A 16,793-nucleotide genomic window follows, 5' to 3' on the forward strand; every position below is an offset into this window, starting at 1 on the left:
GTGTATACATACACACACATATATAGAGATAAATCTTCAACATATCTAATTTTAAGAACATTCAAACAATGCCAAGTTTTGGTTCTTTTTCTAACAGAGGATCAATTGCATTCATAAATGTCATTTGAAGTTGTATTTTATACTTAATCTACCCATTCATCTTCGTCAGCAGCTGCTTAGGAGCTGTTATAAACATGTTACACAATACTTCCACAAGTACTGTGCGTGTCAACTGTGTGATTTTTTTGGATTTCAGTTTGGAAGGTATAAATGACACACTTTTTTTTTAAAGTTTAATTGAATATTTTCTCCTTTTATATCAGCTTTCCACTGCTTTCTGATTTTTAGTTTTCCTCATTTAAGCGTTGTGGTTCACATATCTATTCATTGCAAAAAGGGGCTTATAAAGTTAATGCCTGGAATTCGTATGAGTATCACCAGGGAATTTGATTATTATAACCTGTTTTCTGAGGCCATAACAGATTTTAGTTTTGTACTTTAGTATTCACACATAAAGCCTTTTTTTTTTTTTTTTTTTTTGCTGTACGCGGGCCTCTCACTGTTGTGGCCTCTCCCGTTGTGGGGCACAGGCTCCAGATGCACAGGCTCAGCGGCCATGGCTCACGGGCCCAGCCACCCCGCGGCTTGTGGGATCTTCCCGGACCGGGGCAAGAACCCGCATCCCCTGCATCGGCAGGTGGACTCTCAACCACTGCGCCACCAGGGAAGCCCACACATAAAGCCTTTAGAATGTGATCCCCTACAGTTTCTGACTGGGCTGAACACTCAGGTCATGGTAATAAAAAGAAGCACTTCACTTTGAGTCTAAGAGCTAATCATCTTCATAACAAACCTTGATAAAAAAAAGGCACCCTGTACAAGCTGCTGTGACCATTCATTCATTGCCTAGCCATACACAACATAAAGCAGTTTAGGAATGTTGGTTATTCTACTCAACACCATAAGTTAATAACCTTGATGAAGAAATTTCAAATGTGCTGATTAAATTCACAGTTGACACTAGTTAGAATGGTTACTATTCTAGAAAATAGGAATCAAATTTGGAATGATCTTAACCATTGGAAAAAAATACCTTTAAAGCAGAGTAAAACTAAAGATGAATTTAGATACTATACATAAAGACAGAAGAACAATAAAAACATATGAGAAAAGGTATTAATGGGATGGAAGTATTAGCTCTCGCCTTTCTCATCCAGTAGCTAAAACTTTGGAAATGTAGAAATGACCTGGACATCCTCATTTAACAGTGAGAGGTCTCTCCTCCCTCCCCTTCCCGCCTTTCTGCTCAAGGCAGCCAATCCAGACCCATTCCCTTCCCGTTTGTACCCTTGTGGTTCCGTCCGTGACGACTTTACTCTCACATACTTAGGCCCACAAATTCCCGCATTTCATTGGCCTGACAATATCTGCTTGTGATATCTTATATTCCCCCCAAATCCTGCTATTTCTGTGCCTATCTCTCTCTCTCTTCTTTGTAATCTAATCTCTAGTTCCTGATTTCCAGTTATTTGTAACAACGGTGGTAAAAGAAAGTTTCCTCCCAATCATAATGACCACGAACTGAATAGCAAATCTGTTACTTTGGGGGGAGGGAGAGGGGGCAGTAAAAAGCCAATCCTGTTCTGTCATGTAAGCTCTAACACGGACGCTTATCCATTATGTTACATCAACAGCAGACCTTCCTATGTGCCAAATACTATGCATGCTGAACTTGCTCAGGTCTCACAGCAGCCCTAAGAGGCAGGCATTGTGGACAGGGAAGCCACATTTACAGATGAAGTTCCCAAGAGGCTAGGTCAATTGCCGAGTGATGCTGCCGGGCTGACTGAACACCTGACTGCTACTCCGTATTGCCTTTGCTTTTAGAACTGAGCCTGCGCATGGCCACAGCAGTCGGGCCCGAGAGCTTGGAGGGCACTTAAGTAGCAGTAAAAAATCATGAAATGCTGGCAAATACATCCTGTCGGAGAGTCAAAGAAATTTTGGTTGTGCAAGTGTAGGGAGGGGAAAAACGTTAATTGGGTTTCAAACATACGAAGGATTTGTTGAAGAATAATGAATGTTCCGTTTCAGTCGAAGACTTTCCGAAGGAAGCCGTGCAGAGAGGGCGGTCGGGAGTACCTCTGTTGGGTGGGAGGGACCCTGTCTCACCATCAGGTCTAAGGAATGACAGACCAGGAGGTTGTGAAGGGCCCATGAGATGAGTCTCAAACGGACGAATGTGTTCAAGGTGTTGTGATTCAGTTGATCGTGACTGTCATTTCCCCATTTAATTTTGAGCAGATATGCTTCTTCATTCTTACTCTTAATCTAATGTTACCTAAAATGTGGATAGAACTTTAGAACTGAAGACAGGTAGTTCAGCCCCATACTTCACAGACAGGAAAACAGAGTCAGAAATTAGACGTGTGTTGTCATAGGAATACCTGCTAAGGGCCAGAGCTGAGTTTTGACCCCAGGTCTCCTGACACCATGTCCACAGCTCAGGCTGCTTTTTGGGGGTTTTGATAGTCACAGAAGAAAGTGTTTTTGAGAATTTCTACTTAATAGAGTGAGACTGCTGTGTGCATAAGAGAGTAGGGTGTAAGTTTTCACTGATTTATGAACTGTCCTTTTTCTTTGTGTAGTATGAACCCAGAGGACCTGGTCGGCCCTTGTACCAAAGAAGAATCTCATCTAGCTCAGTCCAGCCTTGTTCTGAAGAAGTAAGCACTCCTCAAGACAGCCTTGCCCAGTGTAAAGAGCTTCAGGACCATAATAACCAATCTTCTTTCAACTTCTCCTCCCCGGAGTCCTGGGTAAACACCACCTCATCTACCCCCTATCAGAACATTCCGTGCAATGGATCCAGCAGGACAGCTCAGCCCAGAGAGTTGATAGGTAAGACAGGGTTGGGGGTTGCCACAATTGCAGTTTTAACTACTCAGCTCCTGCGTATTTATGGAGTTTTTCTTCTCCCATTCCTTCCATTCGCATTATTATCTTGGAACAGTATTTAATGCTCAAAGCTCGCAGGTGTGCCTCAGGATACACATTAATTTAGGACTATATTGGTTCCATGTTTATGGCCTGGAAGGTAAGTAGACCTACCCGTATTTGGGAACTGATCATTTTGATCATTTTAACCTGTGAATGCGTGAAAGAAGTAAGGGAACCTAGAATGCATTTCTAAATCAGGTCACCTTTGCTTGGGAAAAGCTTGTTTTCTGGATTTTCGTGTTTTCTTCTGGGTTGGGGGCGGCAGTTGGTTAGGTCAATTTCAGTTTTCAAGGATTTATTGTCAATAAAGTTGTTGACAGTTTGCTACACAATAGAGTTTGGCCATAAGAGAAACCAGTAAAGTCTGACATTTTGAGATTTAGAAATCCAGTATTTATTCCTTATATTCTAATGAACTGAGAAATCCAAGTCCAAAGAAGAAAAGAAAGAAGGCATAGGAAGGCCTTGGAATGGATATGGCTGTAAACCTGTGTGCTGGGAAGTCTGAAGTCTTCTTCAGCCTTGAACGCGAGTGCACGTTTATCTTTCCTTTGTTTCCCTCTTTTTTATGTGGAATGTAAAGAATGATGCTGTTTGAGTTCTCCGATCTATATAGCCTTCTCTTTGTAGGCTGCAGTCATTTATCTTTGTGAACAAGTCTGTGATCGTCGGTGAATTTCTGCCTTGATAGCATCACCCTTTGTATTCTAAATTAATTTTGTTCATCTTTAGAATGTGAATCCATTGTGCCTGTGACTGACCCATTTTGGAGGATGTTCTTTTTAGAACAGTAGACGTGGTAGGTCAAAAGGCATTAGAAAGGCATTGGTTTCTTTCCTGTCAAGAGACACGGTCATTTTAATCTTTAAACCTTCATTAGCACCTCTGTGGTTAGAGTGTTGTATTTTGCCTGGGACTGCTTTGTCATTCTAAAGGTCTAGCAGAAATGCACTCATCATATTTGAATATCCTGAGAAACATCTAAATTACAAACAAGTGATGAAAATTTGTTACTTCTTAGTTGTTTTGTGTATTATAATTTATTTTAAAGACAACATCATTTCTCCTTTTTTTCTGCCTAAATTTTAAGATAGCTTTTGGCCGAAATCAGTAAAAAGCTGATAAAGTTGAAATTTGCTGAGCAAGTGCCCAGAGCACATGTCATTTATGGTGTCTTCTCCACAAATATAAAATTCTTATTTTCTTCATTGCTAGGAGACAAATAGTATTCTTTCGTTGAAAGTAACACTTAGCTAAGTATTTAAAAATTAATTCAAAATCACTACTATCCTGAAGCACAGCTTCTTGTCTAACAGTATGTATGTATGTGTGTATTTCTTATTTTATTTTATATTTTATTCTATTTTATATTTTCATTTCATTTTTAGAGGAATGTAGCAATTGCCGGTGGTGAATCAGAAGGACAATAATCACCACTTGGGGAACTTCTTTCTGAAGTTTGAGACTTGTTTCTTGAGTTGAAGGAAACTGTTCATTATTACATTGGTTTGGGATTTGAAAGAGGTCAAGATATGGCCGTATTTTCTCCACAGTTACAAGGCTGAGAGCAGAGCTCATGTCTCTGACCTTTCGGAACGTTGGATTTCCCATTTCGGTACTGATCGCCTTGGTAAATGCCTGCCTGCTGAGTGAGGGGGTCATGAGGATAGACCCTGTGCGATCGAGGGGGTGATCCAGTCTCACTGCGGGACCTCTGTGTCCTCAGCGAGGGTGGGGATCGTCTCTCCAACACATATGTGTTCGGGTTCTATTCACTTCTCTTGGTGACAAGGCATACTTTATCAAGCATTTTCTTTTTATGCACAGATGAAAATTAAAGATTAGGTAGAGATATGTATTTTGAAAAAAGTCATTGATTGCCAGATTAGTAAAATTCATAGTTTTAAAGAATAGTTTGTCTTACCAGGAGCATATATGGTAAATCAAATTGACAGAGATCTTCCATTCATGATTAGATAAGCGTGTAGGCATTAGGCTAAACTGCCTCTAAAATATTATTCTGTAAGTATTTATTATTTACTTGAAAACATTCTAAACTCTTATATTGTCATGAAGATGAGAATATGGGTCAATAAGACTTAGTAAAGTAAATAAAAATAGTAAGTTTTTGAACAGCCAGTAAAATGTTTATTTTGTATATTAGGCAGTACAGGCCACTTTTATATTGAAGTGTTTGTTAAACTAATGCTCTTAAAAACAATTGTTTCATTCACAAGATCAGTGACATTTAGACAGAAAGGTGGTAAACGTTCCAGAAAGCTATTAAATGGCTTAAAATAATTTTGAACAATTTTGTGAATTTTTAAAGTTTTAAAATAATAATATGAAATTAGCATAATGAATCAATGAAATACTAAAACTAAAAAATGAAATATTTTCTCCTTAACTTTACACAAATAGGTAATAAACACAAGGAAAAATGTCCATAAATGTCAGTAATCAAAGACATGTAAAGTAGAACCACAAGATAATTATTTATTTATAAAAGAAGCTGAAGTTAAAAAAAATAGTAACACTAGTGTTGTGATGTAGTGGGGAAATGAGCAAGCATTGTTGGTTGAGTCTAAGTGGGCAGTATTTTCCTGCAGGGAAGCTTGGCCGCAGTGAATCAAAAACTTTCACTGTGTATGTACTATACGACCCAGCCATTGTACCTCTAGGGCTTTATCCTAAGGGAGCAGTCGTGAATATTTAGGAATATTTATCTATAATAACATTTATCACAGTGTAGAAAAGTGAAAAATTGCCTATTATCCATATTTCTAAAAATGAGAGATTACTTTAAAAAGTTACGAAATACCTGCGTTGTATGACATCCTTGGGGAAGAATGCAGCAGCAAGTTAAATGAGCTCTGGTATTTGGAAATGTGAATGACTTGTTTTCTTCTTCGGCCTTTGTGTAATTTCCACGTTATCCTCAATGGGTATGTATTATGATTTTAATCCAGTCTAATGTTAGTTAAACTTTTAAAAGATTGAAAGCAAAAGCGGTGTTTAAAACCAGTTATGATTTGGGGGCCATAAAGCTAGTTAGGGAGAGTGGAGTCGAATATTAAGGGACCTTGGACTTCGGCAGATGACAGGAAGCGTGAAGTAAGGTCTACAGCAGCCCTCCCCACCTTATTCCTCGTTTCCTTACGTATTACAAGAAAAGGTAGTATTTTTAAGAAATTGAATCCAGGCGCTGCTGTTTCGTAGGTTAATAATAGAAGCTGTTTTAACCAGAAGTCTGCATATAGAGCTCATTTTTATTTAAGAAAGAACCTGTTTTTTCCCATTTTCAAACTGTGAGCAGTTAATATAATAAATAGCAAAGTGTGCAATGGCACAAGTTAGTTTTTTGAAGCAAAACCTTCAGACTTGACCTTTAGTTTTATATGTTTAGTTATCACAGTTCACGTAGTTAATTCTTCTTCAAGTGTTTATGAGATGGAGAAGTTCAGTCAGGTGTGTTGTGATTGCAGAGTGTTGTGGCAGAAGTTGTCTGTCCTTGTGGCTCTCCTGTCGCTGAGTTCCTGGAGATGAGAACCAGCTGTGACACACTGAACTAGTGAGATGCCTGAGGGTCGCTGGGCTCGCCCTTAAATCGGTGCTACTCTTCTCTGCTTCTAGCTCCGCCCAAGACCGGCAAACCCCCTGAGGATCATCTGAAGCCTGAAAACCTCGAGGGGTCCAGTTCCTTCAATTACAGCGTCCTGCAGCATCTCGGCCAGTTCCCCCCACTCATGCCCAACAAGCAGATCGCGGAGTCGGCCAGCAGCAGCAGCCAGCAGAGCTGTGGAGGCAGCAAGCCCGCCATGTCGTACGCCAGCGCTCTGCGGGCCCCGCCCAAGCCCAGGCCCCCGCCAGAGCAGGCCAAGAAGAGCAGCGACCCTCTGTCTCTGTTCCAGGAACTCAGCCTGGGGAGCTCATCGGGCAGCAATGGCTTTTACTCCTATTTTAAATAATCACTTTTTTTTCCTCCAGGGAGAGTGTTTTCATTCTGTTTGTATCAGTAGAATTAAGATAGCTGGACTTCACCTATAGATGCACAGTTCCCTTTGTTTTAATATTAAGTATGTTCTCAATTGCTTTGCTGCTAGACTTGCAACTAATTTTTTTTTTACAGTATATTCCATTATTTTGCATTTTTGACATGAGTCGGAATTTTGACAGCTTTTATGTGGAATAAAAAATATTTTTAAATTTGTGTATTGTTACATATGTTTGCATCAAGCTAGCAGCTAAGAGGTTAATTGTGCAACTATTAAAAAAGGAGAAAAAAAGTTTGTCTAAAATGTATTTAAAAAGAAAAAAAAATTGTAAGTAGCATTTACATTTATTCAGTAATATTACCATACGCTGGGTTTCTGTACCAGAAATGGCCAGTTGATGTACAAATGTATGTTATTTTTGCTTAAATTCATTGAAAATTTTTTTAAAAAAAAAGGGGTCAGCATCTTCTAAATACTTTAAGTTTTATCAGCTTTTTTTGGTGACAAGATGCTGCATTCTAAAACTTTTATAGTTTTAGACTATGTATGATGTGCTGTTGTAATCTCCATCCACTGTAGGATAGAGTTAAAGGCATTCTTTGCAGGTGTATTTCATATGCCACTGTTTTTTGTAACATGAAAAAAACAGTGGCATACTTAATTATTTTTTGGACAAGCTACACTTTAAGCTTGTTTTTAATGTTAATTTGATAGTGTGTGTTTTTTTTTTAAACAAATCATGAAGCTGAAAAATTTTTAGGATTGTTGGTGCTTAGTAGACTTGATAACTATTTTAAAAATGCGTGAATTTAGTAACATCTTCTTTTCCTCACTATGCATGTGTAAATGTTCGTAATCTGGCTTCCCCCTCTCCAGTGGTATAAAGAGTTGTGCCGCTTTAAGGTTTTTTTTCCCTCCAGTAAAAATTTTGGTACCTTTATTTGATGTTTACATTAAAATGTGACATTATACATGGCAATTCAAATATTTTGCTAACTGTTTTGTTTGAGGAACATCATTAAAGAAGAAGTATAATGTTTGTCAAAGATGTATCAAAATTCATCAAAATCTGGGGCAAGAAGCTGCCCTTGTTTTCATGTCTTTTGATTCTTCTAAAAGAACCCCACTGAACTTGTACAAAAATATACAATTTAAACAGCTATCTTAAATATCCTACAGTCTAAACATTGTTTTGAATGAACTTTGGTAAAATCCAAAGAACAACGTTTACCCTCTTAAAACTTGTGGTCTTGTAACGCTTTTGCGACGATGCATGTCCATATTGTTTTCCTGATCTAGTAGTACTACTTTTATACTTCAGAGATATCTTGAAACTACAATATAACCTTTTTAAAAAAAACATAAAATAATAAGGTAAGGTTGGGAAACACTGCAAATCCTGAACGGACCCTCATGATCCGTTCAAAACTAGTTTTCTTCCGGAAGACTGCCTTTGAATAGGCCATCGTCTATTCGCGGTCCATTTTTAAAGCAGAGTTGAAAAGTGGAGGGCAAAGAAAAGCGTCTGCGACGGGAGTTTAGTTGGTGTCAGCCAGCAGTAGTCCCCTGTAAGCCTCGGACAGTTTGGGAGAAGAGAGTGCCTTTAGTTAAAGGCTGTCAAGCTCTTTAAGAGAAGAGAACCTCTTTTTTATTCAGTTCTGTCCTTCTGCCCAGAGTGCAGTTCACTCCTCTGTGGCTTCACGTTACAGGCTGCAGGTCTCTGTGTAAGGCGGCAGATGTAGACGTGTAGACTGCAGACGTGCTAATGGTTAGTATAAATCACAGTTGGAAAACGGAGCCAGCAAGTTACAGCACCTCGTTTTCTCTGTAAGATGTCAGATCGCCACGTTTAGTGATGGCAGATTTTACTCAACATAGTCACAAGAAAAGAAGAAAAAGTTTTGCCATATAGCTGTGTATTTCTAACTCTGTGACAAAACTCAAGATACAGCCCAAATGAAAATGAGATCCCCCTGATGTGAGGATGTCGGTGAAGAATAATGTTCTTGTCAGTGATGATTCTCCTCCCCCGAAAATATACAGGACTGCGACGCAAGCCAGGTAAATGGTCGAAAGCATGCTGATCTGACAAAGACAGAACTATCCCATCAGGGCTGTCAGTTAACCCCTTGTCATAAAGTAATTGCCTAATCATCTGTTTTCCATACTTGAACCTTTAAAAAATACCAGTTTTAAAATTATTTATATTTAAATGTGCCCACCCTACCGCCCTTATATATTGATGGAAACTTTGCGTAAGGAAGCTGTTACGTTGTTGTGACTTTGCTGTTCTAAGCAGTTATTTCTAAGAAACTAAAAGTAGTAGCTGCTTCTTAGTCCACTGCTCTGCTGAGAACGTCTGAGTGTTCCTCACTTCCTTATTGTTTCTACAGCCAGTCAAGGATTCGAATGTTTCCATCTCAGCTTTACTTAATGCCATCTTTCCAACTGTGCTTTAAATGTAATGTATACATAATAATATCTTGTAACAGTTTTGAGAAAGTCTTACTGCAAGAATCATTGCAAGTTTCCATTGAAATGTGTGGCTTCTGAGTACCGTTCATCCTGTTGGATATTACTTGGGTAGTGTTAGCAAGTGCCCACGAATCAGACTTAAAAAACAACTTACAGTCGGCCTTCCGTATCTGCGGGTTCCGTGCCCACCGATTCAGCAAAGCATGGATCAAAGATATTTAAAAAAAAAAAAAAAATTCCAGAAAGTTCCAAAAAGGAGAGCTTGAATTTGCCATGCGTTCGCAACTATTTGCCTAACATTTATATTGAATTAGGTATCATAAGTAATCTAGAGATGATTTAAAGTACATGGGAGGATGTGTGGAAGTTATGTGCAAGTGCTACGTCATTTTGTGTAAGGGACTTGAGCATCCTCGGGTTTTGGTAGTCCTGGGGGTCCTGGAGCGGATCCCCTGCAGACACTGAGGGGCGACTGTGTTTTATGGTCTAGGTCCAACCTTAGAGTTCAGATGGAACTTTTTTTTTTTTAAAGCTTGATGTAAGCTCTGGGATAATACCAAGTATTACCAACTTCCTTTTCTTCCAAAACAGATTTCTTCTAAGTGCAGTTAGTTGTTCACATGTCTTTCTACTTCTTTGTTCTTTATATCACTCTGAAGTTTCCTTTTTCTTGCCGGAACTATTTTTTATTAGTTTTACTTTTTAATTTCAGTGCTACTGAGATTTTCTTTTTTTACCTTAAAGAAATTCTTTTGGGTGATAGAGTCTGTAGAGTTTTCATGCTGAATTTTTTTCCCTACCTAAAAATGAATTTCTGTTCAGCTCTGAATGAGCCTCGTTCAGTGCAACATGGATATTTTCTGGTGGGTTTTTCAGAGGGGTTTTGGTTGCCATTTGGCATGTGCTTGGCCAAGTTGTTATAGCAGAGCTTTGTTTTTGATTAATCAGCAGTTAATTATTGACCATTTAAACAACATGACTTTCATTTTCCTTTCCTCAGACAGATATGCTTTCTCTCCAGGTCATTTTGTATGTGTGAAATAATAAACTGCTTTGTGTGGTTTTTTTTCATCAGAGATTCTAGAATAAGTTTGAGTTTGGTGTGAACATCAATTGGTCTTTTCAGTTCAAAGAACTGCAGAATAAGTAAAATAATCAGAATTCCCACTGAATAAGCATTACCTAATTAAACATAGCGATCTCCAAGACCTATTTGTGAAAATAGTTTCCTTTTTTATGGTGGCATTGAAATTGCTGAGAAAGTAACTGAATTCCCTAACTTGAGATAATTAAGATACAGTATTATCTTGCTCTGGTATAGCTGATCTTACATGTTTAATATTTTCCACGTATATACATTTCAAGAGCAAAGCTATAAACATATAGGAATGTATCTCTAGCGACCTGCGCTGGAGAGAGTCACCTTGCCTAAGAGCCAGTGTGTGAAAACCAATTTCAAGTTAAATTTCAGATTTCAGCTGTTGTTATTAAGAAAATTAAATTTACTGAAATCGCCATTTTAAGAAGAGACACCTGTTATCCTTAGAATTGTTTCCTACTGGAGCTGTTTTTAAAAAGAGAACCCAGAAAAAGCCTATAAAAATACAAGATTAAAACTTTAAATGTATTGCAAGATACAAATTGCTACCTTAAATGTTACTTAGGCGCTCTGGTTTTTCTTCTAGCTCCACAAAGGTAGTACTTTGTCTTTTATGATTTACCAGACGTTGTTTCTTGCTAACCATCCCTTTAACTATTGAGAAACCCTCAATTTCTACCACCACCCTCATGTGCGCTCCTAAATCTCAAAGGATGTGTCTTAATGGATCTGATTGTTCACTCCGCTTTTTGCCACCTGACCCACACAGTATTGAGCAGTTAGAAATAACGGATAATGTTCTAACCATGATTTCTTGTTCAGAGTATCAGCTAGTGATGTCCGCCACATGGTATAAAGGTAACAGGAAAGAGCAAGTGGCACGTTAGTCTTCAGAGCGCTCGTTATATTAGGTTTCTCGAGTTCTGCACGTTAGTCTTCAGAGCGCTCGTTATATTAGGTTTCTCGAGTTCTCCATCTACCTGGGGTTGGGTATTTATTGGCTGAGGTTTCCCTGTAAAGCTGCTGAAGACCATTGTTACAAGGAGTGAATCAGTCTTACTGGCATTTAACATTCTCTTAAAGCACATTCAGGAAGTGGCATTGGTATTACTTTAAATTAGAATATGAGATTAAACAGATTACAAAAAATTTTAATGTAACATTTAAATTTTTTGAAATGTTTGAAAATATCTACTTTGGAATAAACTTTAAGGAAACAGTCACAGGAGCTTCTAAATGTTTTCGAAGGGAGGTACCTAACAGAAAAGAATATAGGCTTAGTAATGTGAACTGTGGTTAAATCCTAAACCCAGTTATACAGTATTAGTCTAAAGCTTCTAAAACTGGAGTGTTCAGAAAATCCAGAGACATTCATATACTTAAAGTTTCAGTAATGTATTAGACCAGACTTTATTTGCAATTTGTTCAACAGAGAGATTTTATTTTGATACGAATATTAAGCATAAAGCATAGTAAGTTTTATATAATTCTATAAGTTCATTAAACAATATTACAGAATTTTCATTATATTCTTTGGGAGTCTTTTTAGCTGTTTCTACATCTCATATATGAGGTGTCTTCTGTGTTTTATTTTGCATACTAGCATGTGACTGCCTGCCTTAGAACTATGTATAGGAGGGGAAACCGATATTACTTAAAATTTTTGTTTTGATGTTCTGAAATGAATTTCATCATTAGTTCTTTTTTCTCTTTTGATGTTTGAGCAGTTGAGGGGAAGGGGCAAATTCCATAGGTTTCAACCCAGAATAGAAGGAGTATCTGTTTACAAATATGTCCTGTTTTAAGATATGGACATTTTAAGCAGGATAGAGCTAGCGGATCTCCAACTTTAGCCAGCGTCAGCATTAGCTGGAGGCCTTGTTAAAGTACAGGCTGCTGGACCTGCCCCACGGTTTCTGATGCCGGGCCGGAGCCTGATCATCTGCGTCTCCAGCAAGTTCCCAGGCAGCACTGACGTTGCTGGTCCAGGCACCGCGCTTTGAGAACCGCGGGTCTAGAGGAAGCCTGAGGGTCTCTTCAGCCACGCATGTATTTACTCAGTGTACAAAACTGATCTCTTGAGACATTTTTATAATGCTGATGCGGCGACGGGGACGTTCATGGAGAAAGACCTCCGTGGAGTGCCGGGCCCTCTGGGGGGTGGCCACCCCCGCCCCCCGCCCCTCAGCGCTCACCCCGTCTGAGGTCTTGTGCTGCTGCTCTTCCCCGTGACGGGGCAGGAGCTCTCGCACTTGGAGGGTGAGTTTGGTTTTGTGTACACTGCAGCCTGGGCTTTGGTCTGGAAGCTGTGCGTGCGTTTGGAGCGCTTAGAGTCAGTCTTGATGCTCCACACACGCGGAGGTGAGGATTGTGGAAGGGAGCCATCCGACTGTCCCGAGAATGCAGTTCGCGTTTATCGAGGCCCCAGGTACCGGAGGCCCCGTCCTACGATGGCAGTGACCTGAAGCATAGAAAACGATAGATAAACCCCGAATGGTGTAGTCGTAGTTGTTATGTTTTGGGGGATGAGGGAGGCGAGGGCAAAGGATTTGCTTTTCAAATTATGTGTTTCTCAGGTTAACAAAGTTAATTTGGATTCTCTGCCGTGCCGGTAGGTGTTAGGGGAGCCTGAATTGTTGTACGTGGCAGAAAATTGATAATTGTCTCTGATTCCTTTGCTACCTTAAAAAAAATCTATATATGTTTGCAAAAAAAAGTCTAGAGGAATCTACCGCCTACACAGCATGAGTTATTCATAAACCATAGGTGCACATGTATGAGCAAGTTATTTTTGAGAAAGAAGCTGCCTACAGTATAATAAACCTACAGGTCTTTGGGTGTTAATATTCCCCCTGGAGTGCAGCTTGAGGGGTATTGGGCTCTGCCTCTGGTTTTTTGTTTGGCTTTGAATTTACCGAGACCCTAGAAAGAGAAGAAATTATTTTTAAGGTAATAGATTATAGAATGACTTAGATGTAGACCGTATGATAAGCATCACAGAACACACAGCTCTGGAATTCTTAAAACACAGTACTTCCTCCTTGAAAGGCAAGATAACCTCTGGTGGGATTGTGCGTATGTTCAGCACAGGTTCCTTTACCCAGTTCCAACCCACAGGGAGCGTCAGTTTATTCTTTGCACGATGCCTTGGAAGTGAAGACCTCTGTGTCTTCCAGCTGCTCAGAGGGCTCTTTTGTCCAGGATGAAGTGCTGACGTGTCAGTTACACCTGAATGTTTCTCAGCCCCCTCCACACAGAGCAGGAGTCTTGGATTTTTACATGTCCAGACCATGCCTACTTCCTGTAAACCCGTGTGTATGACATTGTACTGTATCCGCTTTCTGTGCCAGTCATCCCACCTGATTCTTTGAAACCCATGAAGGTACTGGTTAAGTGTAGTAGTTGTATCCTAGGTAAATCCAGTGATTAAAATACCTCTCCTCTCAATTATAAAGGTAATGGGTTTTGCATCTTATTAAAGGGTTCTGTCATTAGTGACACAGGTTTTGTTTTTGTTTTTGTTTTTGTTTTTTTAATGCTTCAAGAATACAGTTCTTATCTAAACGTGTTCAGCTAACTTCATACAATCACGTGGCAAATTCATACTGGGTCTTATTTGGGCAAAAGCCTCCTAAAGGAAGGTTACATAAAACTGATCAGTTTCCATCTCTTAAAAGTACCAGTTGTACAGCCATCTAATAATCATAATTTCTGGCAAAATTATTATTTTTTTCTTTGCAGTTAATGATACCTCATCTGAGAGTTCTAATACCTAAAGAGTTTATGCTTAAAAGTAAAAATGACTTTGTACCATAAAATAACCCCAAAGCCACTCTCTAGGGTTTTTATTTTCTTCCTTTTTTGTCATTTTCTTTTTTAACTTAGTTTTAGAATTACTTTAGTCGCTTTGGTTCCTTAGAACAAGTTTTCAATTTGGAGGTCTCTAATTCCTACATTGTGACCATTGTCTCAGTGAAGTTCTTTTGTTTTAAAAGATTCATGGTAACACAAAATGTATTTTACTGCTACAACTAAAATGTATTTATAATAAAATGCCTTTTTAATAATTTGGAGATCTGTTTGTTATGTGTGAACCACAATCCTCTGCTTCCTTTTAAGAGCAAAGGTCTGACAGAAGTTAAGCACAGCACTTTGATTTTATTCATGATATTAATCAGTAAAACCAGCTAAAGTAACAGAGCTCAACATTGATTTGCAAAATTGTGACTCTATAGTTTCCAGAAATTTGCAACTTTACTTGTGTCTCTGAACTTCAGCAGAAGCAAAGGCCTAAAGGCTCCAAGTGTTACCTGAAAGTTTAGAGATCATCAGTGATCAGTGAGAAAATGAGCCCTTTTCAAATTGTCATTCAACGTGGGTCTTAGGAATTAAAAACAGTGATCATGAATTAGTGTTAACAAGTCACTTGTTGATGCTGGGCTTGTGGAGCCCAGAATTCATTTCAGAACTTGTAAACCTACTTGGTATCAATGTATTATGAAGGTATAATAACACATTTCACAGGGGTGCGTGGCATGCACTGCTCCCTCCCCACCCCTGCCCCTCCCCCCCCAGATGCCGGCTGTGCAGGAAATTGCCCTGAGCCAGGGTCTTGTTTTTGTTGGGGAAATAATTCTTTGCATCTGCCATGATACGATTTTGAGAAGCATTAGCAGGTCAAAGGATGCTTTGTGTGCCCTGGCTCTTTTATTTTTAACACCCCATTAATGTGGCACCATAAATCTAACTTGAATATTCTGTGCTTAAAGTGTGCAAATGTAAGAAGATAGGGCAGTCAGCCTTTCATAAGGACAATTTCTAATTCTTACTCATTGCGGTGGATTAGTTTTCAAGCTAGGTATCTTGCTTTCTTTGACTTGATCTGATACAACATAAATCATCTCTGGATTTTGGAAAGAAACACACTTCTTTACAGATAAATCGAATGGCTTTGGAGGACTCCCTGGGCTGCCATCCGCCCGACAGGAAGTAAACAAAGCCCCCGTCATCAGTGGGAAAACGCAAACAAGACTGTTTCAGGTGTTCATTCCTATGCATTATTTGAAGCCTTTGAAGCATTTTTCTGAGAATGATATTAGTGTGAAAGTTATTGGGAAAATGTAATTTCATCAAAACGGCAAGGCGGGAACTGTATGGAGTGCAGGTCAAGCGTGAGAATGGAAAGTTGGCCTCGTGGAGGGGGTGCTGGAATGGAGACTTACTTGCACTCAGCTCGGTTAAACTGGAACATTCTGATGCCGCTGTGGTATTGGAGCTGAAGAGCCCTGGGTCTGTAATGGGCTCTGCCACTTGGTTCACACCGTGGTACTGTCCTAACGAACCACTTCCCAAATTGATGGAAATCCTCTCTTCGGACGTGAAGACCCCATCTTGATTGCATAGTCGCAGTTCCAGCTCATCCTACCAACTGCAGCCCGAGTTACCTTCCGAAACGGATCCGATGGTGCCACTCTTCCTGAGAAGCCCTCGGTGGTTGTCCATCGCACCCTAAATTTCTTAGCTGCACTTTGGAGACACCCCCGTGTCTTATTCCTGAGCACTTCACACAGTCCCCTAAATCAGACAGCTTGCCGTTCCTCGCCTGGATGAACCCTGACCTTCTTGCTTCTCTACTTTGTTTGGAGCACGCCCTTCAGCGCTCAGACCCCCCAGGTCAGTTGGAATTAGTTCCCTCATCCTCTGTGCCTCCTTAATGGGCTTATATCTATGTTATCACAGTTTTTATATTAGAGTTAGGAGTTTGTGAGCTTCTGGGTGACAGAGATCTTGTCCTAAGACCCCAAAACCTACAGTACTGGCTCTGTAGTTTTTACAGAGCAGGCCCTCGAATGCCTGTTGAACTGGCTCAGAGGGTTTGATTGACAGAAGAACTTCAGGACACTCTCCCCTTCTCATGGATGCCCTTTGCCACTGTGGTGTGGCCAGCTGATAACCGGGGGCAGGAGTGATGGCCTGGGGGGCAGGAGTGAGCTGTCCTGTGCAGTCGCATCCCCGCCTACTCCACTGTGCTCTGAGCGGTGACAAAGCATCAGCATTCACCAGGTATCGCTGTTAGAAGCCTTGGTTTGACAGCTTCACCATGGTGACGTCAGTTCTGGTGGATGCTGCCTACTTTAGCGTATCCCCGTCAGTAGGCATATTCCTACGTGCAGACTTCTGGGAAAGTGATGAAATTCCCCTTTGTCTGAACCTCTGGTTGATTA

The 16,793-nt window shown here is 39.9% G+C and overlaps 1 protein-coding gene across 3 annotated transcripts in view; it reads left to right on the plus strand.

Annotated features, from left to right (window-relative positions):
- The window catches only part of HELZ (helicase with zinc finger), a 154,873-nt gene extending 140,237 nt beyond the window's left edge, over positions 1–14,636 (plus strand). For 2 of the 3 annotated variants that reach the window (XM_082678006.1, XM_082678008.1), the window contains 2 exons: positions 2,649–2,901; positions 6,634–14,636. In XM_082678006.1, coding sequence (XP_082534132.1) covers positions 2,649–2,901; positions 6,634–6,968 — 588 coding nt within the window. In that variant the 3' untranslated portion in view covers positions 6,969–14,636. The remainder of the gene's footprint in view (positions 1–2,648; positions 2,902–6,633) is intronic. The other variant, XM_082678007.1, reaches the window with a different exon arrangement.
- Positions 14,637–16,793: the final 2,157 nt, after the last annotated feature.

The sequence above is a fragment of the Grampus griseus genome, assembly GCF_964374135.1.
Source record: "Grampus griseus genome assembly, chromosome: 20".
Taxonomy (NCBI): Eukaryota; Metazoa; Chordata; class Mammalia; order Artiodactyla; family Delphinidae; genus Grampus; species Grampus griseus.